General features: G+C 42.2%; 2 protein-coding genes across 3 annotated transcripts in view; one reads left to right on the forward strand and one right to left on the reverse strand.

The window, feature by feature from the left end:
* Nucleotides 1–22,028, reverse strand: part of LOC117816794 (protocadherin beta-6-like) — a 33,798-nt gene extending 11,770 nt beyond the window's left edge. Inside the window, exons 1-3 of one of the 2 annotated variants that reach the window (XM_034689116.1) lie at nucleotides 19,411–22,028; nucleotides 5,787–6,353; nucleotides 2,807–3,373 (exon numbers count right to left, since the gene is read on the reverse strand). In XM_034689116.1, the coding sequence (XP_034545007.1) occupies nucleotides 2,807–3,373; nucleotides 5,787–6,353; nucleotides 19,411–21,885 (3,609 nt within the window). In that variant the 5' untranslated portion in view covers nucleotides 21,886–22,028. The remainder of the gene's footprint in view (nucleotides 1–2,806; nucleotides 3,374–5,786; nucleotides 6,354–19,410) is intronic. The other variant, XM_034689117.1, reaches the window with a different exon arrangement.
* The window catches only part of fgf18a (fibroblast growth factor 18a), an 81,674-nt gene continuing 79,190 nt past the window's right edge, over nucleotides 19,881–22,364 (forward strand). The window contains exon 1 of the mRNA XM_034689147.1: nucleotides 19,881–19,989. The gene's annotated coding sequence lies outside the window, so the exon portion shown is untranslated. The remainder of the gene's footprint in view (nucleotides 19,990–22,364) is intronic.

Below are 22,364 nucleotides of genomic sequence, written 5' to 3' on the forward strand. Positions count from 1 at the left end.
TCTTCTCCTCCACCACCGAGCCGTGAGCACGCCACGGAGACACAATAACCGGAGCGTTGTCGTTCTGGTCCACAATGATGATGTGGACAGTGACATTACTGCTGAGCGGAGGAGAGCCAGAGTCTCTGGCCTCAATGTGGAAAAGAAACTCCTTCTCGATCTCATAGTCAAAAGTTTTCAGTGCGTAAAGATTGCCGTTCTCTGGATTGATGGAGAACAGCATGGACATGGAGGTGTTGGCTATCTCCTTCTCCAGGATGAAATAAACGAGATACTGGTTTTCATGGAGGTCAGGGTCAAAGGCCGTGAGGGAGCTGAGCAGGGCTCCAGGTGCGTTATTCTCCATCACACGTATGGTATAAAATGACTGAGGGAACTGTGGGACATTGTCATTGACATCCAGCAACTCTAACGTCATAGTTTCATTGTCAGATAAAGGAGGAGAGCCTCTGTCTGTCACCGTGAAGGTGATGTCATATTCAGGAACTTTCTCACGGTCTAACGGCTCTGACACCACTAATTCATAATAGTTATCAGAGGACTCTCTCAGTTTGAAAGGCATCTTATCTGGAATATGAAGATCAACCACTCCATTATCACCAGAGTCTTTATCACTCACACTGACTACAGCTATCACTGTGTCTAACTCTATGTTTTCATTGACTGGACTCTGAAATGATTTAATAGATATTTCTGGATGGTTGTCGTTCATGTCTGTCACCTGTATTGTCAGTTTACACTGTCCAGATAAAGAATTAGGACCCTTATCACTGGCTATAACCTCCATTTCATAAAGCTTAAAGTCTTCATAGTTTATCATCTCTTTCACTCTGATTTCACCATTATCTGGATTCAAGTTAAATATCTGTTGTGTCCTCTCTGATGTATACAAACTATACGAGTAAACAATATCAGAATTAGACCCCTCATCTAAATCAGTGGCGTTTAGTTTGATAACTAGACTTCCAATCGGGGAGTTTTCCATCACCTCCACTAAATACTTGTCTTTGTCAAACGAAGGGGCGTTGTCGTTCACATCAAGTACGCGAATAATGATGCTGGCTGTGCCTGTGCGCGTGGGAACTCCACCGTCCACAGCAGTGAGAATGAGATTATGAACAGCCTGCTGCTCTCTGTCTAAAGCTTTTTTCAGAACTAAATCAGCAAACTTTGTCCCGTCCCTCCCTGTCTGAATCTCGATGGAGAAATGTTCGCTCGAGCTCAGGTGGTAGTTTTTCACCGAGTTCATTCCAACATCCGGGTCTGCAGCGTTATTCAAAGAGAATCTCTCCCCAACAGGGCTGGATTCTGAAATGTCCAAATGCATTGTCCCTCGTCGAAAGTGAGGAGCGTTGTCATTGATATCCGTGATTTCCACTTCAATATTAAACATCCGAATAGGGTTTTCCATCGTAGCGTCTAATTTGAGAAAGCATGATGTACTCGTCTTTAAAGGGCATAAAAACTCTCTGTCTATTCTTTCCGAAATAAACAGCTCTCCTGTGTCTTTGTTGATGTCGATGTATTTTTTATTACCAACAACATCTACGCGCATTTTCCTTCCCTTCAGAGTTCTCACGTCTAGTCCCAAATCCGTTGCTAAGTTAGCGACGACAGATCCTTCCTCCATTTCTTCAGGAACAGAGTAATGGGTGACGGTGAAAACCGTGTTCACTATTGCAGACAGAAAGAGAAACACGGAAACATACCCCCTACCGAAAATCTGGTGAATGTGATGCGCCATCGTGAAGATACTGAATCCAAAGATTTAAGCGTGCTACAACGGGGATTACTGTCCTCTTGTTGGCTGGACAAACATGGTGCAGAGTATAAGAGAAAACGTTTGTTAAGACTAATACCAAGAGTGACGTTCACGTTACAAAAATGTCTGACTTCCCCTCCACCAATGAACTGCCATGTACGCGATGACCTCATCAATGAGTGTGTTTTCTTTGAGAGGAGCGACGAAAGTAGTCAAGTGTGAGGTGTTGCAACTGTATAATATAAATAATATCATCCATTTACGCAAAATATAATCAACATTTGTTCAAATTCTGATTGAATTGGAAATATTTTTGTAATCATTTTAAGAAGTGTTTCTGAACTGTTATTGGCTGATTTGCGTGTGGGAATCTGAGAAGAACTTTGTAATTCTACAAGGATGTTTTTGCTTTTTTCTCCTTAATAATGAGCTTGGAAAGACAAAGCGTGTAAAAATTATACTTCTCGTTGTGTTTGGCATTGGTTTCAGGCAAAGACGGACGTGCGTAAAAGTAGTTTCCTTGACTACTACGCACGGTCTTCTGTGCGTAAAACAGATGCAAAGCACTCGAGGAAATCACTAACAACTATTTGGTTATAAGTACTGATTGCTATAAATATTACGTTTGTATTTAATAATCGATGCGTCCCATTTCGGACACGATGCGCTGGTTTAATACAGAATGCAGGGATGAATATCCACGCTGAAATAACAAAAGTATGTTGCTAATATGAATAAAATATTTTTCAGGACTCCAGAGAAAATGTGCCGAATTTATAGAATTATATGACAAATAAATTAAATCAAACTTGCATTATGCTAAAGTAAGATTAACGCGTCGGATGAATCTTCCTTATTACATTTAAAGTCGCGACACACGTTTAAAGCATGTCAAAGTAAAATAAGTGCAATGACTATTTGAGATCTTAAGTTTTGTCACCTAAGAAGTTAATGACTGTTATAGTCGTCCATAGGTGAACCTTATAGTAACTTACGATACATATTTTTGTGCAACTTTTGTAAAATTAACTAATTTTGTCATACCTGCAGAGTGGAGGCTGCTGAGCCACTACTGTCTGTGAGTCCTGTTCCTCTCGGTAGGCTGGACACGATGTATCTGGAGCCCTTTGGCACAGGCTGCCTGACCTCCATCTTTCCTTTCCTGGTCTCTGCTAGAAACAGACTGTACCAGTAGGCATCGTTGGAGACCAGAGTGGAGTCTGCGATGGTGGAGTTCCTCTCACTGATCACACTGTTCCTGCAGGGAGGAGCCGCTTTGCTGGGCCCGCTTTTCTGACACTTGAGCACGATGGTGACCAGTATGGTGATGAGCAGGAGAAACGACACCGAGCCCAGACCGATGACCAGATACAGGTTGAGGTCTGAGAAGATGTCGTATCCTAGAGGCTCCTCAGTCATGTCAGAGTAGGTCTTCACAGCAGTCTCCACCGTGGACAGCTTGATGGTGACTGTAGCGGACAGAGCGGGCTGCCCGTTGTCTTTGGCAACAACAACCAGTCTGAGGTGTCGCGGGTCTCTGTAGCTGAACATCCTCATAGTCCGGATCTCTCCGTTGTACTGGTCCAGACTGAACAAGGTGGCGTCAGTCACCTGCAGAAACTGGTATGTAATCCTTGAATTGTGTACAGAGTCTGTGTCCAAGGCTATCACTTTGGAAACTAAAGAGCCTTTATCGGTGGACCTGGGGATCTTCTCCTCCACCACAGAGCCGTGAGCGCGCCACGGAGACACAATGACCGGTGCGTTGTCGTTCTGGTCCACAATGATGATGTGGACCGTGACGTTACTGCTGAGCGGAGGAGAGCCAGAGTCTCTGGCCTCGATGTGGAAAAGAAACTCCTTCTCGATCTCATAGTCAAAAGTTTTCAGTGCGTAAAGATTGCCGTTCTCTGGATTGATGGAGAACAGCATGGACATGGAGGTGTTGGCTATCTCCTTCTCCAGGATGAAATAAACGAGATACTGGTTCTCATGGAGGTCAGGGTCAAAGGCAGTGAGGGAGCTGAGCAGGGCTCCAGGTGCGTTATTCTCCATCACAGGTATGGTATAAAATGACTGAGGGAACTTTGGGACATTGTCATTGACATCCAGCAGCTCTAATGTCATAGTTTCATTGTCAGATAAAGGATGAGAGCCTCTGTCTGTCACCGTGAAGGTGATGTCATATTCAGGAACCTTCTCACGGTCTAACGGCTCTGACACCACTAATTCATAATAGTTATCAGAGGACTCTCTCAGTTTGAAAGGCATCTTATCTGGAATATGAAGATCAACCACTCCATTATCACCAGAGTCTTTATCACTCACACTGACTACAGCGATCACTGTGTCTAACTCTATGTTTTCATTGACTGGACTCTGAAATGATTTAATAGATATTTCTGGATGGTTGTCGTTCATGTCCTCTACCAGGATCTTTATGGAACACTGTCCTGACAAACTGTTGGCTCCTTTGTCGGTCGCTATAACTTCCATATCATAAATCCTAAAGTCTTCATAATTTAACATTCCTTTAACAGTGATTTCACCAGTTGAAGGATTCAGATAAAATGTTCCTTGGGTTTTTTCTGATGTGTACAGACTATATGTATATTCGATCTTTGCATTAGTCCCTTCGTCCAAATCTGACGCATTCAGTTTAATGACAAGTGTCCCAACTGGAGAATTTTCCGTTATATTTACATTATAATTGTCTTTTATGAATATTGGGGCGTTGTCATTAGTGTCTAGCACACGAACAATAATACTGGCTGTGCCAGTGCGAGTAGGGACTCCACCATCTACAGCAGTTAGTATTAAACTGTGTACAGCTTGCTTTTCTCGGTCTAACCCCTTCTTTAATATTAAATCAGCAAATTTGGATCCGTCCCTTCCAGTTTGAATCTCAATATCAAAGTGCTCATTTTCGTTTAGAAAGTATGTTTTTACGGAATTTGATCCGAGATCTGGGTCAACTGCATTGTTAACAGAGAATCTCTCACCAGCTTGGGTTGATTCTATAATGTCTAAGTTAATGGTGTCTCGACGAAAATGAGGAGCGTTGTCATTGATATCCGTTATTTCAATTTCAATGTAAAATATTCTTTGTGGGTTTTCAACAATAGCCTCCATTTTTAGGAAACATGTTGTTGTCTTGATGGAACAGAGATACTCTCTGTCTATCCTTTCTACGATATAAAGCTCCCCTGTTTCTTTGTTCACATCCAGATATCTTTTGCTTGATATAATGTCCAGCCGCATCTTCCGCCTACTCAGGGTCTTCGGGTCTAAACCCAAATCGGAAGCTAAATTGGCAACAACCGAGCCTTCCTCCAATTCTTCTGGAACAGAATAATGTGTGACGGATATGACAGAGTTAACAAGCGTTCCTAAACACAACAGCGTGTAAACGTACCTTCTCCACGAATTTCCAGTGATGTGCGCTCGCATTGCTACACCGCTAATTAAATGATCCATCTTCAACGAGTCAAAACGGGTACATCGGTAAAAAATTAAAGCTTTTGTGAATTCAAAACGTGTATGATTGAGAAAAAGTTTGATTGTCACAAATGTATGTGAAAGAAATGATAGAATCCTTTTCAGCACCAGGAGCTGTTCACCCTGCCGTAGTCGCAACTCGTTCTGTCTCTGCACGAAACAAGTACCGATAAAGTCAGCGAGGAGAATGTTTTACTGGGAAACAGCGACGCAACGTGCAAGAGGACGAACATTTGAAGCTTTGCAGGTTTTATGCAGCTTTTAAAAAAAACGTGGTGTTACACAAATATTAATTAAAATATTTTTAAATTTCTTATTTCATCAACTTAAGGGTGAAAAAACCTTTTCCGGTTGTTTCTTAAAAATTATTATGTATCCTACATTTACATGAATGCAAATTAAAACATATTTTTTCAGCGTTTTCCAAATATATACCCCCTGAAAACCTGGGCAAGTAACTGATAATAAGAATAATGTGCAATTAATAAAAGTTTCGTTTTGAAATGATTTTTTTTTACTATCTTACCTGCAGAGTGGAGGCTGCTGAGCCACTACTGTCTGTGAGTCCTGTTCCTCTCGGTAGACTGGACACGATGTATCTGGAGCCCTTTGGCACAGGCTGTCTGACCACCATCTTTCCTTTCCTGGTCTCTGCTAGAAACAGACTGTACCAGTAGGCATCGTTGGAGACCAGAGTGGAGTCTGCGATGGTGGAGTTCCTCTCACTGATCACACTGTTCCTGCAGGGAGGAGCCGCTTTGCTGTGGTTGCTTTTCTGACACTTGAGCACGATGGTGACCAGTATGGTGATGAGCAGGAGAAACGACACCGAGCCCAGACCGATGACCAGATACAGGTTGAGGTCTGAGAAGATGTCGTATCCTAGAGGCTCCTCAGTCATGTCAGAGTAGGTCTTCACAGCAGTCTCCACCGTGGACAGCTTGATGGTGACTGTAGCGGACAGAGCGGGCTGCCCGTTGTCCTTGGCAACAACAACCAGTCTGAGGTGTCGCGGGTCTCTGTAGCTGAACATCCTCATAGTCCGGATCTCTCCGTTGTACTGGTCCAGACTGAACAAGGTGGCGTCAGTCACCTGCAGAAACTGGTATGTAATCCTTGAGTTGTGCACAGAGTCTGTGTCCAAGGCTATCACTTTGGAAACTAGAGAGCCTTTATCGGTGGACCTGGGGATCTTCTCCTCCACCACCGAGCCGTGCGCGCGCCACGGAGACACAATGACCGGTGCGTTGTCGTTCTGGTCCACAATGATGATGTGGACCGTGACGTTACTGCTGAGCGGAGGAGAGCCAGAGTCTCTGGCCTCGATGTGGAAAAGAAACTCCTTCTCGATCTCATAGTCAAAAGTTTTCAGTGCGTAAAGATTGCCGTTCTCTGGATTGATGGAGAACAGCATGGACATGGAAGTGTTGGCTATCTCCTTCTCCAGGATGAAATAAACGAGATACTGGTTTTCATGGAGGTCAGGGTCAAAGGCCGTGAGGGAGCTGAGCAGGGCTCCAGGTGCGTTATTCTCCATCACACGTATGGTATAAAATGACTGAGGGAACTTTGGGACATTGTCATTGTCATCAAGCAGCTCTAACGTCATAGTTTCATTGTCAGATAAAGGAGGAGAGCCTCTGTCTGTCACCGTGAAGGTGATGTCATATTCTGGGACTTTCTCACGGTCTAACGGCTCTGACACCACTAATTCATAATAGTTATCAGAGGACTCTCTCAGTTTGAAAGGCATCTTATCTGGAATATGAAGATCAACCACTCCATTATCACCAGAGTCTTTATCACTCACACTGACTACAGCGATCACTGTGTCTAACTCTATGTTTTCATTGACTGGACTCTGAAATGATTTAATAGATATTTCTGGATGGTTGTCGTTCATGTCCTCTACCAGGATCTTTATGGTACACTGTCCTGACAAACTGTTGGCTCCTTTGTCGGTCGCTATAACTTCCATATCATAAATCCTGAAGTCTTCATAATTTAACATTCCTTTAACAGTGATTTCACCAGTGGAAGGATTCAGGTGAAATGTTTCCTGTGTTTTCTCTGACGTATATAAACTGTATGCGTAAGTTACATCAGAGTTTGATCCCTCATCTAAGTCTGTAGCATTCAGATGAATAACAAGACTCCCTATGGGAGAGTTTTCAACAATTTTTATAGTATAACTGGCTTTGTCAAAAGTAGGTGCGTTATCGTTTGTATCTAAAACACGAACAATAACTCTTGCAGTTCCAGACCGGGCAGGTGTCCCTCCATCTACAGCTGTTAGTATCAAATTATGAACAGCTTTCTGCTCTCGATCTAAGGCCTCTGTTAAGATCAATTCAGCAAACCTTGATCCCTCCCTTACAGTCTGAACCTCTATATTAAAATGTTCACTTTCACTTAGACGATATGTTTTCACTGAATTAGCTCCAACATCGGGATCAACTGCATTACTGAGAGAGAATCTCTCACCCTTTGGTGTAGCTTCAGAGACGTCTAGATGTATGACGTCTCTTCTAAACTGAGGGGCGTTGTCATTTATATCCAGAATTTCTACCTCTATGTTAAAAATTCTTACTGGACTGTCAAGTATTACCTCCAGTCTTAGATAACAGGACGCTGACGATTTTGTAGGACAAATATATTCTCTGTCAATCTTCTCCACAACGTATAGTTCACCAGTCTCTTTGTTCACATCAAGATATTTCTTATTTGAAATGATGTCAAGCCGCATCTTTCGCTGAATCAGTGTTTTAACATCCAAGCCAAGATCGGTGGCAATGTTTGCAACTACGGATCCTTCTTTCATTTCTTCGGGTATTGAATAGTGAGTCACTGAAGACGATATTCTACCAATCCAAGTGGCAAGAACAGCGAGAAGCACGTACCTTTTGCAAGGCTCCATTGTTACAAAGCGTCCCATTTTTTTGCGTGCGCGTGAATAGCTCTTTAAACGATACAAATCCAATTTTAGGCAATACTGACCATTGATGTGACTGCTTCGATCCCATACATGATACGTCAAACTATTCCGGAGTATACTTGAGCGCTTTAGAGTAAAAACGCATTTTTCGAACCGGAGTTTCAGCACCACGGAGCTGTCCGGTCGTAGGGCGATCTGCTCAGATGAAAACTGTTATGTGTCATGGCGTTCAAGGACTGGCATTTTGCTTTGAAAACAGCGCCACCTTTTCACATTTAGCTAAAATATGTGCAAAAAGCATATATTAGATATACACGGATTAAAAGTGTATGAGTTTTGTTTTTCTTGATCTCACAGAAATAGACAAAACTTTAGTTGTGGGCAGTCTCCTTACTTGCGTATTGAAAAATAGAAAGTGAGTTATTATGCGTAAAATATCAAATTACACTCCAAAAAGGCTGGATCAAAAACAACCCAACCTGCACTGCTGGGTCATATTAGGATCAGCTACATGACGGGATAATTTAATCCAACAAGATGTGTTATGTATTCAGCCCAAATGCTGGTGTATTTTATAGGTATTTTTTCATGTTTTCTTGCAGTGAAATCTTTAAAAAAAATGCCATTTCAATTGACTACATAAGTAGTAAACGATTACTTATTTTGAAAGTGTTTCCTTTCACTAAATACATGTAATATTTGCTCAATATTGCAAATATGGCATGTATGGAAAATATAAAATACATCTATGAAAATATGTAATACACCGTAGATTTAAAAAATAACTAACTGCATTATAAGTGTATTCAACAAAACTCTTATGAACAAAGTTAAAAGTATTTGAAAAATGTAAAAGCCTTGTAAAATGCATAACTCTTTTGAAGAACTTCCATAAACAACAGTAACATTTCAAATCTTTGACTACATTATAGCGGCCCCAACCATTACAGTTGAATTGGATTCTTTAAAAATACAACTCCAATTCCATAAGAGTTGTGAAGCTATGTAAAATTGGATAAAAACAGAATATGATGGTTTGCAAATCATTTAAAGCCTTTAATATATTAAATATAGTGCCGCAACAAAATCTGAGAAGTTGAAACTGCAAAATGTTATTGTTTAATGAAAATTTATGCTCATTTTAAATGTTATGCCAGCAACATGTTTCAAACCAGTTGAAACAAGGGCATTGTAGGGGCCATAATGTTGATTTTCTATGTTATTCGTTAACCATGATTATTTCCTTTTTTTATTGCTTACTTCATTTCCGGTTTGGGGTTCATGGGTGTGGTTTACCTTTTATCTACCTGTTCAGTTGGGGGTGGGGCACACACATAGAGGGTGAGTGGGGTTGAGTATTTTTTGTTGATCGCCATCGCCACCGCCACCGTCATCGTCATTTTCATTGTTTGTTTCGAACCTTTTTTGATATTGATTTGTTTTGAGTGTTTGATAATAAATAGTAAACATACTTTGAACTTTGATTTTGATTTAATGGCAAGACGCGTCGCAAACACAACCCCATTTAGTCTCTGCGGCACCGTACAAACTGAGCCGCTTCATTTAGTCAACAAAAAATAACCCGGATCACTGGATGGACACTCTTGGAACACTGGACCACTCTTCCTTCAGCATGGATTGGAACGCGGACACTTTGGAAAGGATGGACGCTGAAGTGAGAGGACACGTTTGACTGCAGCCGCAGCGGAAAACTCGCTGATTGACAGCAGAGCCACAGAGCCTTCTGAAGCGGTAGGCCCGCCGTATTCCTTTGTGTATGTTGTGAAAAGTTTGTACGCAGTTTGGAACGGCTGCCGCTTGTCCATTGGGGACGTGTTTTGGCTTTTGTGTGTGGATGCTCTGTTTGCCGTGATCGGCGGAGTTTTTGTGCTGTTTTGTTGTGGAACACGCTGTGGATTGTGTGTTTTGTGGAGCGCAGACGCTGCTGTGCTGATCAGCTGGAGAGCGCGTTGTTGGTGCGCTATTGTGGATGCGGTTTACCTGTGCTTTGATGTCATCTGCTGCAATGTGTTTTCAACGGAATGTGAATGTTGGAAAATGACAAAATGAGTGGAAAAAGTGACGTGTGTGATGGTATGGAGGAGAGGAGAACGGTGAAGCTCACAGCCAAAGCGCTGTCTTGCAAAATCATTACACTCCAAAAGGAACGTCAATCAAACGTGAAAAAAATTAAAGGACTCACACATGAAATCAAAGACTTGATGCAAAAGGATGAAAATGCAAAGGATGTGCAAACAAAACTTGGAAAAATTATTCAGAATTATGAAAATGCAAGAATTGCACATGAATCAGTTTTTGTATTGCTTCCAACGGAGGAACAAGAAACTCAAAATGACTGGTTTAAACGGGTAACTAAAACCAAAACGAACTTTGTTGAGGATGTGAAACAATGGCTTTTGGATACTGGACACCCCTGGCTAGAAACAGAATATGTAGCCACAGTTTTACCCATGGCTGGAAAAGCAGACACTTCACTCATCTCACCTGAGGAGGCACTTGCCGAAATAAAAGAAATGATTCCTCAACATGACACCCCCTTTTCTCAACCAAACATTAAAGCAACATCAGACCTTGAACAACAGGATGAAATTCAACCATGTGACAGTGTTTCAAATATTGGCAGCAGAAAAAGCAAATGTTCTTCTGGTTCAAGCTCAAAAGTTTCAAGCACTTCATCAGCACGCATAATGGCCGAAGCAGAAATGGCTGCACTCATGGTTCGACAAAAACACCTTCAAGACAAACACAACCTCGAAGAGCAGGAGGAGCAGCTGAGGAGGAAAAAAGAACAGTTAGAGATGGATGCTAACATCGCTGCTACAATGGCAAGAATGAAAATACTTGGAGCATCAAAAGGATCTGGCGTTCACAGTAAAATATCCAAACTTTCAGATGGAATGACTTCTTATTTCGAAAAAGGACAACAGGACAAGAAAATAACTCTCATTGAAATGGATCACAATGGACTACAAAAAACGGCTAACAAACCAAATGGACAACTTCAACAAAACCACAGTGATAATAATTTACGGACTTCAGTAACAACCACAAACAAAGCCATAACACAAATTCAGACACTTACCTCTGTACCCTTGACCCACCAACAAAGCATCAGAAATCCAGAAGCTCAAGCCGCAACACCACCAACTACAATACCTGCTGCAGGAAACAATGAACAAAACAGTATATTCACAGTTATGGAAAAACAAAATGAAATCACCGCTTTATTGATCCAGCAACAGTGTCTTTCTTCCATGCCCAAGAAAGAAATTCAAGTTTATGATGGTGACCCACTTCAATATCAGACCTTCATTAAATCGTTTGAATACAGCATTGAAAGCAAGAACCCTAACCCTCGAGACTGTCTTTATTATTTGGAACAATACACAAGAGGACAGCCAAGGGATCTTGTAAGGAGTTGCATACACATGACTTCGGAGAGAGGATACAGCAAGGCTAAGTCTTTACTCCAGGAGCACTTTGGAAATGAGCACAAGATAGCTTCAGCACAAATTGAGAAAGCTCTTTTATGGTCATCGATTAAACCTGACGACACAAAGGCTCTTCAAGCGTATACATTGTTTATGAGAGGATGCTGCAATGCTATGGAGGAACTTGAATATATGTCTGAACTTGATCTTCCTTCCAACATGCTACATGTGATTAGGAAGCTGCCGTACCGGCTCAGAGATAAATGGAGAACAGTGGCCTGTGACTTACAAGAGAAACGGAAGCACAGAGCCACCTTTAGGGACTTGGTGGATTTCCTTGAAAGACAAATAAAGATTCTGACAGATCCAGTATTTGGAGACATAAAAGACACTCCTACATCAAGCAAGGATATAAGAAAGACAAGATCACAACCTCAGTATAAGTCAAAGGGAAGTATCTTTGCCACCACTGTGTCAGTTGCCGAAAGGAAAACCGAAAAAGAAGGTACAGAAAAGGAGAGTTTGCCCGCTTTGAAAGGATGTTTGTTTTGCAAAAGGGGACACGATTTGGATGTGTGTTTTTCATTGGAAAGGAAGGCACACAACGAGAAGATCGCTTTCCTTCGAGAGAATGGTGTTTGTTTCGGCTGTCTGTGCAGAGGGCACATCAGCAGAGACTGCAGGAAGCGACTGAGCTGCAAAGAATGTGGCTTAAAGCACCCCAGCATGTTGCATATACACAACCGTAAAATGGAAATGCAAACAGGAAGGAAGACAGCTACCGAGGACGGTGCCGTACCATCAGTACAGACTAGTGGAGTCACTGGGGCCGGTGAGGACAGCTGCAAGCTCTCGATAGTGCCTGTGCAAGTCAAGGCCAGAAAGGGAAACACAATTGTGCATACCTATGCTTTTCTTGACCCAGGAAGTACTGCATCATTCTGCACAGTGGGGCTGATGAATAAGCTTCATCTTCAAGGCCGAAGATCAAAGATTCTTCTGAGAACCATGGGTCAGAAGAAAGTCGTTGATACCTGCATTGTTTCAGGTTTGGATGTTGCTGAGCTTGGCAACAATGAGTTTTGTGAAATCCCATGTATTTACAGTCAGAAATCCATGCCTGTGCATAAAGGAAATATTCCATGTCAAAAGGACATTGACCAATGGCCTTATCTGAGAAATGTTGACTTACCTGAAATTGACTCTGAAATTGAGATGTTGATTGGCTCGGATGTTCCAAAGGCCCAGGAACCACTTGAGGTCATCAGGAGTGTGGGTAATGGACCTTATGCTGTAAAAACAATTCTTGGATGGACAGTTAATGGACCATTGGGAGGACAACCTGATAATGGTTGTGAGCTTCCAACCATTACTGTAAACAGGATATCGTTGTTGAAATTGGATGAGCTGTGGGAACAGCAGTTTAAGACTGATTTTCCAGAATGTGTTAAAGATGAACATGAACCTTCAAAAGAAGACCAGCAGTTCATGGATTCGGTTTCGAAATCTGCAAAGCTTGTGGGTGGTCATTTTTGCATTGGACTTCCTTTAAAGGACAAAACCGTACACATGCCAGACAATAGACATGTGGCTGAACAGAGGACACTGAACCTGAAGAAACGTTTCAAAAAGGATCCATCTTTTCTTCTGGAATACAAAAACTTCATGTCAGACATGCTATCCAAAGGATATGCAGAGAAAGTACCAGACAACATCTTGGAACGAATCGATGGCAAGAAATGGTATCTACCACACCATGGGGTTTACCATCCTCAAAAGCTAAAGCTTCGTGTTGTATTTGACTGTGGAGCTTCATTTCAGGGAGTGTCTCTGAACTCTCAGCTTCTACAGGGACCAGACCTGACTAGCTCACTGATTGGAGTCTTGGCTAGATTTCGAAAAGAACCTGTTGTCATCACAGCTGACATTGAAGCTATGTTCCATCAGGTGAAGGTACCAACTGAAGATCGGGATTTGTTGAGATTCTTCTGGTGGCCTGATGGTGACTATACAAAGAACATGGAAGAGTACAGGATGACAGTGCATCTATTTGGAGCAACTTCATCCCCAAGTGTGGCTAACTTTGCCCTAAGGAAATGTGCTGAGGACAATGTGGAGCAGTTCAGCCCTCATGCTGTAAAAACCATCATGAACAACTTTTACGTTGATGACTGCTTGACCTCAGCAGCTTCAGAGCAAGAAGCAATCGCTCTGTACACTGAACTTCGAGCAATCTGCTCCAAGGGAGGCTTTGTACTGACCAAGTGGGTCAGCAACAGTCGTTATGTGTTGATTGCCATACCAGAAACAGAGAGAGCTAAGGAGATTAAAAATCTTGATTTGGATTGTGACAATCTTCCTGTGGAGAGGGTACTGGGTGTACAATGGTGTGTACAATCGGATGTCTTCAAGTTTAGAATCACTTTGAAAGACCGACCTATCACCAGAAGAGGAATTCTGTCTACAGTCAGTTCTGTGTATGATCCTCTTGGAATGCTTGCCCCTGTTGTGTTAAATGCCAAAAGGATCCTGCAAACTTTGTGTAGGAAAAGGATTGGTTGGGATGATGTTGTACCAGATGTCATTGCACAAGATTGGACAAACTGGATTCAGGACCTTCAAAACCTGGAAAATTTCACAGTACACAGATGCTTTAAACCATCAGACTACGGAACCATCACCTCTGCTCAGCTTCACCACTTTGCAGATGCATGTGAGGATGGATACGGGACTGTAAGTTACCTGTTGCAGCACGACAATCATGGCCAGGTACATTGTGGATTTGTGATAGGAAAAGCAAGAGTGGCTCCATTAAAGCCAGTTACCATTCCCCGTATGGAATTGACTGCTGCTACCATGGCGAGCAGAATGGACAGAATGTTGAGAAAAGAACTGCAGATGGAACTCGCTAACTCTGTATTTTGGACTGACAGCACCTCTGTTCTCAAATACATCAACAACAACACAACAAGGTTCAGAACTTTTGTGGCAAACAGGATTGCACAAATCACTGAGGTTTCACGTGCACAACAATGGAGATATATTGAAACAGCTATAAATCCAGCAGACATGGCTTCTCGTGGTTTGTCAGTCAAGACTTTCCTGAAGAAAGAAACCTGGACATCTGGGCCTCAGTTTCTTCTTCGACCTGTGGAGGAATGGCCTCAACATCCAGACAGACTGGGAGAAATTTCACCAGAGGATTCAGAAATCAGAAACACAACAGTGAACGCTATTCGGATCATTTCAGAACATACAGACCCAACGACTCACTTCATCCACTACTACTCATCATGGACTCACCTGAAAAGGGCAGTGGCTTGGATGTTGAGACTCAAAAGACTTCTGTTGTACCGCTCTAGGAAAAGGAAACAAGCTCAACTTAATCAACATAGCAAACAGGGAGATTTGCTACTGAAGGACGGAAGAGGATCAAAGGCTAAAGAAAGCGTAGGTCTAACAGTCGAAGAATTAGCAGAGGCTGAAATGGACATCATCTGCTTCTGTCAGAAGAAGTTTGCAGATGAGATTTCAAACTTGGAAAAAGGAATGAATGTAAAGAAGACAAGTCCCATTCATAAACTTAACCCAGTGCTGGAGAATGGTGTTCTAAGAGTTGGTGGCAGACTCAGCAGAGCAGCAATGCCAGAAGAGATGAAACACCCCGTCATTCTGGCCAAAGATTTACATGTCTCGGATCTCATTCTGCGACATGTCCATGAACAAGTTGGTCATGGCGGCCGCAACCACATGTTGTCCAGGTTGCGACAGAAGTATTGGATTCCTGGTGCCACTGTGTCCATAAGAAGAATCCTTTCTAAATGTGTTGTTTGTCGGCGTTTGAATGCTACCCCAGGTCAACAGCAGATGGCAGACTTGCCCCTGGATAGAGTGTCACCAGATGAACCCCCCTTTACGTATGTTGGAGTGGATTATTTTGGACCTTTTGGAGTGAAACGTGGACGGACTGTTGTTAAACGCTACGGCGTCATTTTCACTTGTTTGGCCATAAGAGCTGTTCACATCGAAGTGGCATCATCTCTGGACACTGACTCATTTATCAATGCTCTGAGACGTTTTAAAGCAAGACGTGGACAGGTGAAAGAACTGCGGTCAGACAATGGCACCAATTTTGTGGGAGCTCAGCGCGAGTTGAAGGAAGCAATTGAAAGCTGGAATCATGGGAAAATCCATGATACACTCCTTCAAAAGGGGATAAAATGGATCTTCCACCCCCCTGCTGGCTCACACCATGGAGGTGTGTGGGAAAGACTGATAAGATCAGTGAGAAAGGTACTAAATTCTACTCTGTCTGTGCAAAGCCTCGACGAGGAGGGACTCCAGACAGTGTTTTGTGAAGTTGAAGCTATCCTCAACAGTCGCCCCATCACCAAGGCTTCCACAGATCCTAACGACCTTGAGGCACTCACCCCCAACCACCTTCTGCTTCTTAAATCAGCGCCATCCCTACCACCAGGAATCTTTGCAAAGGAGGACGTCTATGCGCAACGCAGATGGAGACAAGTACAATACATGTCGGACTTATTCTGGAAAAGATGGACAAAGGAATATCTTCCTCAACTCCAGGAAAGACAAAAGTGGACAAACATCAGACGCAACTTCACTCCAGGAGACATTGTGATCATTGTGGATGATATGGCGCCTAGGAACTCCTGGATTACTGGAAAAGTTGTGGAGGTCATCATTGACAGAAGAGGACTTGTACGTCAGCTTCGGATCAGGACTAAGACTGGGTTCCTGAACAGACCTATCACCAAAGTCTGTCTTCTACTGGAAGCCGAGGATTTTTGAGAGTCAACCTGACTTATCTTTGTTTTTTGACTTTGACTTTGCCCCTTGCCCAAAGCACACACCTTCCCAGACTGAACATTCTTACTGATTTCCGAAAGGCGAAAGAATGGACTGTTGAATAACGAACTTTCGAACTTTAAAAAAGCGAAAGAAAGGACTGTTGAATAACGAACTTTCGAACTTTAAAAAAAACAAAAAAACAATGCAGTAAGAAGATTGTAATTATGTTCGATTTAAAATGTTATAATGCATGATGTCATCTCGTATGATGTAATTATTATTTTGTGGCATAATAATTAGGGGCCGGTATTGTAGGGGCCATAATGTTGATTTTCTATGTTATTCGTTAACCATGATTATTTCCTTTTTTTATTGCTTACTTCATTTCCGGTTTGGGGTTCATGGGTGTGGTTTACCTTTTATCTACCTGTTCAGTTGGGGGTGGGGCACACACATAGAGGGTGAGTGGGGTTGAGTATTTTTTGTTGATCGCCATCGCCACCGCCACCGTCATCGTCATTTTCATTGTTTGTTTCGAACCTTTTTTGATATTGATTTGTTTTGAGTGTTTGATAATAAATAGTAAACATACTTTGAACTTTGATTTTGATTTAATGGCAAGACGCGTCGCAAACACAACCCCATTTAGTCTCTGCGGCACCGTACAAACTGAGCCGCTTCAGGCATGTTTACCATTTCTTGCATCACCTCCTCCTTTAACAACATTGCATAAATATTTGGGAACCGAGGAGACCAGTTTCTGGAGTTTTGAAAGCAAAATGTTCCATCCCCCATTCTCGCATAGATTAAGAGGTAGGCAACTGCACTATCAGCATATGACTACCACATTGTCTTTTGTAAGTCACAGGAGCATGGTAACACAGATGGATCAAATCTGCAGGGAATGTAAGACTTGCCAGCTAGACCAAAAAATGCCACAACATTTCCAACTACATCCATGTGAGTTTCTTGTAGTGCCCCGAGAGAGACTGTACTGGACTTCCTGAAGCCTCGCATCAAAGAGACAGTGAGAAAGAGACAGCATGAACAGAAAGGCCGTCATGATAGCAGTGCTGCAGACCTTTGATGTGGACAACACTGTGTACCTGCAGAGCACTGTGAGAGGAGATCACAAGTGGATCCCAGAAACTGTGGTGAGACAGACTGATCCTGTGTCATATTATCTGCACAGGGAGATCTCACATGTCATACCGGTAGCTGTTTACATCCCCCTCTGCCAACCTGACTACGGCGTCTAATGTTCTCAACACTGCCATAGCCAGACTCCAGACAGACCACCAGAGTGCCCTCTTCCTAATCTCTGGGGACTTAAACCATGTATTAATTTTTTACACAGTTTATTATTGTATTTGTATAATTTATTGTGTATAGAGCAACTGTAATGACCGACTTTCCCTGCCAGGGATAAATAAAGTATTTCTGATTCTGATTCTGATTCTGATATGCAGTCTGCAAGAGGGACTCTGACACTGTGCACCAACAACATGGAGATCAGCTGTGAGCTTGAGCCATTGCTGAACCAGATTCTGACACTTGTAAACTCAGAATTAACCTTGATTATGAGAACGTTTGCTGTGGGGGAAAAGAAACTAAGAACTCTACCAGGCAGCCACCAGAGACCCTCAAGCCTGAACCAGTGGCTCTGAGGTGCTCAAATCGTGAGACTAAACCACACATGAGATATAGGGAATAACGGGTTGACTTTACTTTTACACCTACTTATACAATCTCAAGTAAAGCTCATGTAATTAGAAAACAATTAATGCACACTTTGATCAACCTTAAGTAAGGAATGTGTGGATGACTTAAAATGCTTTTTGTTTTAAAAACATTTTGGTTCTCTTGGAAAGAGCATATTGTGTTACACTGATGCTGTAGTTATTTGCGTTGCAAAATTATTCATACAGACTGTGTTCAACGTAGTTAATGTTAGTTCTAGTGGTATATTGGATCAGCGCTTAAAGCTGTAATAGGTCTCAGCTAAAAGGGGAGGTGATGTGGTGTAAAAAACACATAGTTTCTTTGTATTTCAGTATTACAGAGTGATGTTGTGCTTGGCATATTCTGAAAACACTGCCCGTTCAGATATTGTAGCACCTATGCACTGTGTTCTTTGTAGTGGAAAAATGGCTGAGTAAAGAAATACTGAGAATGCTATGAATGTCTCCTTCATGACTACACTACAAACTAGTTGGGAGATGTTCCTCCTTGGGTGTTTTTTAAGCATTATTTAACTTTTTTAGGTTTTTTTTTGTCCCTGCACCAACTTGATGAAACATGTTGTGCATCACATTTAAAAAGAGAACATATTTTTCATGAAACAATAACATTTTTCAGTTTCAAGATCTGATTTGACATATCTGCTGTTTCAATTGAAAATATGCTTTAAATGATTTACAAACCATCAACTTCTGTTTTTATAATATTATATAGTATATTTCACGACATCCCAAATTGGTGTTGTGCTATTTATAATAAATAAACTATAAACTTGCTCCAATTCCTGTCATGCCAGTCTGAAAAACACCTCAGAGGAACTTTGTTAATCATCATTTAGTGTCAGGATGAAGGGGGATAAGCCTTATAGCCACTTTGAATTGCTCTTTGTATGAATGGTACTTAAATAAACTTGCCTTGCCTTGCCTTATCGCACTGTGGGGTGTGTAACAGTGTTTAATCCAGTCGACAGAGGAAACAATAGTAGACATACAAATTATGTTAAAAGGTTAACAATATGAAGAATGAAGGATTCCAAAGTAAGAAAATACAATGTCAAGACTGATTGTATTCCTTACACCAAAATAACCTATGCCTTAAAAGGGGAAAAAACACCCAGTAGGCTTAACAAAGTGTAAAGATAAATAGAATAACTTAAAATTATAAATGCACCTGTCCAATAATACAAAAAGCGGTTTGAGGTTTTCGCATACCTGTAGAGTGGAGGCTGCTGAGCCACTACTGTCTGTGAGTCCTGTTCCTCTCGGTAGACTTGACACGATGTATCTGGAGCCCTTTGGCACAGGCTGCCTGACCACCATCTTTCCTTTCCTGGTCTCTGCTAGAAACAAACTGTACCAGTAGGCATCGTTGGAGACCAGAGTGGAGTCTGCGATGGTGGAGTTCCTCTCACTGATCACACTGTTCCTGCAGGGAGGAGCCGCTTTGCTGGGCCCGCTTTTCTGACACTTGAGCACGATGGTGACCAGTATGGTGATGAGCAGGAGAAACGACACCGAGCCCAGACCGATGACCAGATACAGGTTGAGGTCTGAGAAGATGTCATATCCTAGAGGCTCCTCAGTCATGTCAGAGTAGGTCTTCACAGCAGTCTCCACCGTGGACAGCTTGATGGTGACTGTAGCAGAAAGAGCAGGCTGCCCGTTGTCCTTGGCAACAACAACCAGTCTGAGGTGGCGCGGGTCTCTGTAGCTGAACATCCTCATAGTCCGGATCTCTCCGTTGTATTGATCCAGACTGAACAAGGTGGCATCAGTCACCTGCAGAAACTGGTAGGTAATCCTTGAGTTGTGCACAGAGTCTGTGTCCAAAGCTATCACTTTGGAAACCAGAGAGCCTTTATCGGTGGACCTGGGGATCTTCTCCTCCACCACCGAGCCATGTGCACGCCACGGAGACACAATGACTGGAGCGTTGTCGTTCTGGTCCACAATGATGATGTGGACTGTCACGTTACTGCTGAGCGGAGGAGAGCCAGAGTCTCTGGCCTCGATGTGGAAAAGAAACTCCTTCTCGATCTCATAGTCAAAAGTTTTCAGTGCGTAAAGATTGCCGTTCTCTGGATTGATGGAGAACAGCATGGACATGGAGGTGTTGGCTATCTCCTTCTCCAGGATGAAATACACAAGATACTGGTTTTCATGGAGGTCAGGGTCAAAGGCAGTGAGGGAGCTGAGCAGGGCTCCAGGTGCGTTATTCTCCATCACACGTATGGTATAAAATGACTGAGGGAACTGTGGGACATTGTCATTGACATCCAGTAGCTCTAATGTCATAGTTTCATTGTCAGATAAAGGAGGAGAGCCTCTGTCTGTCACCGTGAAGGTGATGTCATATTCTGGGACTTTCTCACGGTCTAACGGCTCTGACACCACTAATTCATAATAGTTATCAGAGGACTCTCTCAGTTTGAAAGGCATCTTATCTGGAATATGAAGATCAACCACTCCATTATCACCAGAGTCTTTATCACTCACACTGACTACAGCTATCACTGTGTCTAACTCTATGTTTTCATTGACTGGACTCTGAAATGATTTAATAGATATTTCTGGATGGTTGTCGTTCATGTCCTCTACCAGGATCTTTATGGTACACTGTCCTGACAAACTGTTGGCTCCTCTGTCGGTCGCTATAACTTCCATATCATAGATCCTGAACTCTTCATAATTTAACATTCCTTTAACAGTGATTTCACCAGTGGAAGGATTCAGGTGAAATGTTTCCTGTGTTTTCTCTGATGTATATAAACTGTATGCGTAAGTTACATCAGAGTTTGATCCCTCATCTAAGTCTGTGGCATTCAGATGAATAACAAGACTCCCTATGGGAGAGTTTTCCATTACTTTTATGTCATAATTAACTTTTTTAAAAGTAGGTGCGTTATCATTCGTGTCTGAAACATGGACAACTATGCTCACTGTGCCAGACCGGGCAGGTGTGCCTCCATCTAAAGCTGTGAGGATCAAATTATGAGCAGACTGCTGCTCTCGATCCAAAGCCTTTGTCAGAATCAATTCAGCAAATTTAGACCCATCTCTTCCAGTTTGAACTTCAATGTTAAAATGTTCACTTTCACTTAGATGGTATGTTTTCACCGAATTAGTTCCAACATCAGGATCAACTGCATTACTGAGAGAGAATCTCTCTCCTCTTGGTGTAGCTTCAGAGATGTCTAAATGTATGACGTCTCTTCTAAACTGAGGGGCGTTGTCGTTCATATCTAAAATTTCTACCTCTATGTTAAAGATCCTTAAAGGATTTTCGAGAATAACTTCCAGTTTTAGATAACAAGACGCTGAAGACTTTGTAGTACAAATATATTCCCTGTCAATCTTCTCAAGAATGTATAGTTCCCCAGTCTCTTTGTTCACATCCAGATATTTCTTGTTTGAAATTATGTCGAGTCGCATCTTACGCTGATTCAGTGTTTTAACATCCAAGCTCAGATCGGTGGCAAGGTTTGCAACAACTGATCCTTCTTTCATCTCCTCGGGTATCGAATAGTGAGTCACTGAAGACGATATATCACGAACAAGTGCAAAAAGGAAAACGAGCAGCACGTACCTTTTGCAAGGCTCCATTGTAACAAACCGTCCTATTGTTGTGTGCGCAAATATTCCACTGAAACCGATACAATGTACGTTTTCAGGACATGCAGTCCTCATATATGGCCTAACCGAAAAACATCTCCAAACAATTTTATTTCCGAAGATATTTCGATTTTCAATAGTCCGAGATCATATTTTAGAGTAGATTTTCAGCACCCCGGCGCTGTCCGCATGTTTCAGTTCTGCACGGATGAAAACGATTCACTGTCATGGCGTTCATGGGCTGGCATTTTATTCACTAAACAGCGCCACCCTTTGCGTTTTTCAGACTTCTTTCAAACGAGCATTCATGATGCATGTTGAGTTATTAATTTGTATATATTGTTTTATAGATTTGAACATCGTGTCACTGCCATTGTGCATTTAAATTTTGAAAACGTTTTAGCATGTCGTTAAAAGCTAGACTGACTCATAAATGTGCGTCAAAATGTCACCAAGTTTTGGTGCATAAGACAAAAAGATGTTTGCATTTATTTCTTACCTGTAGTGTGGAGGCTGCTGAGCCACTACTGTCTGTGAGTCCTGTTCCTCTTGGT

Source organism: Notolabrus celidotus, chromosome 8 (assembly GCF_009762535.1).
Source record: "Notolabrus celidotus isolate fNotCel1 chromosome 8, fNotCel1.pri, whole genome shotgun sequence".
Classification (NCBI taxonomy): domain Eukaryota; kingdom Metazoa; phylum Chordata; class Actinopteri; order Labriformes; family Labridae; genus Notolabrus; species Notolabrus celidotus.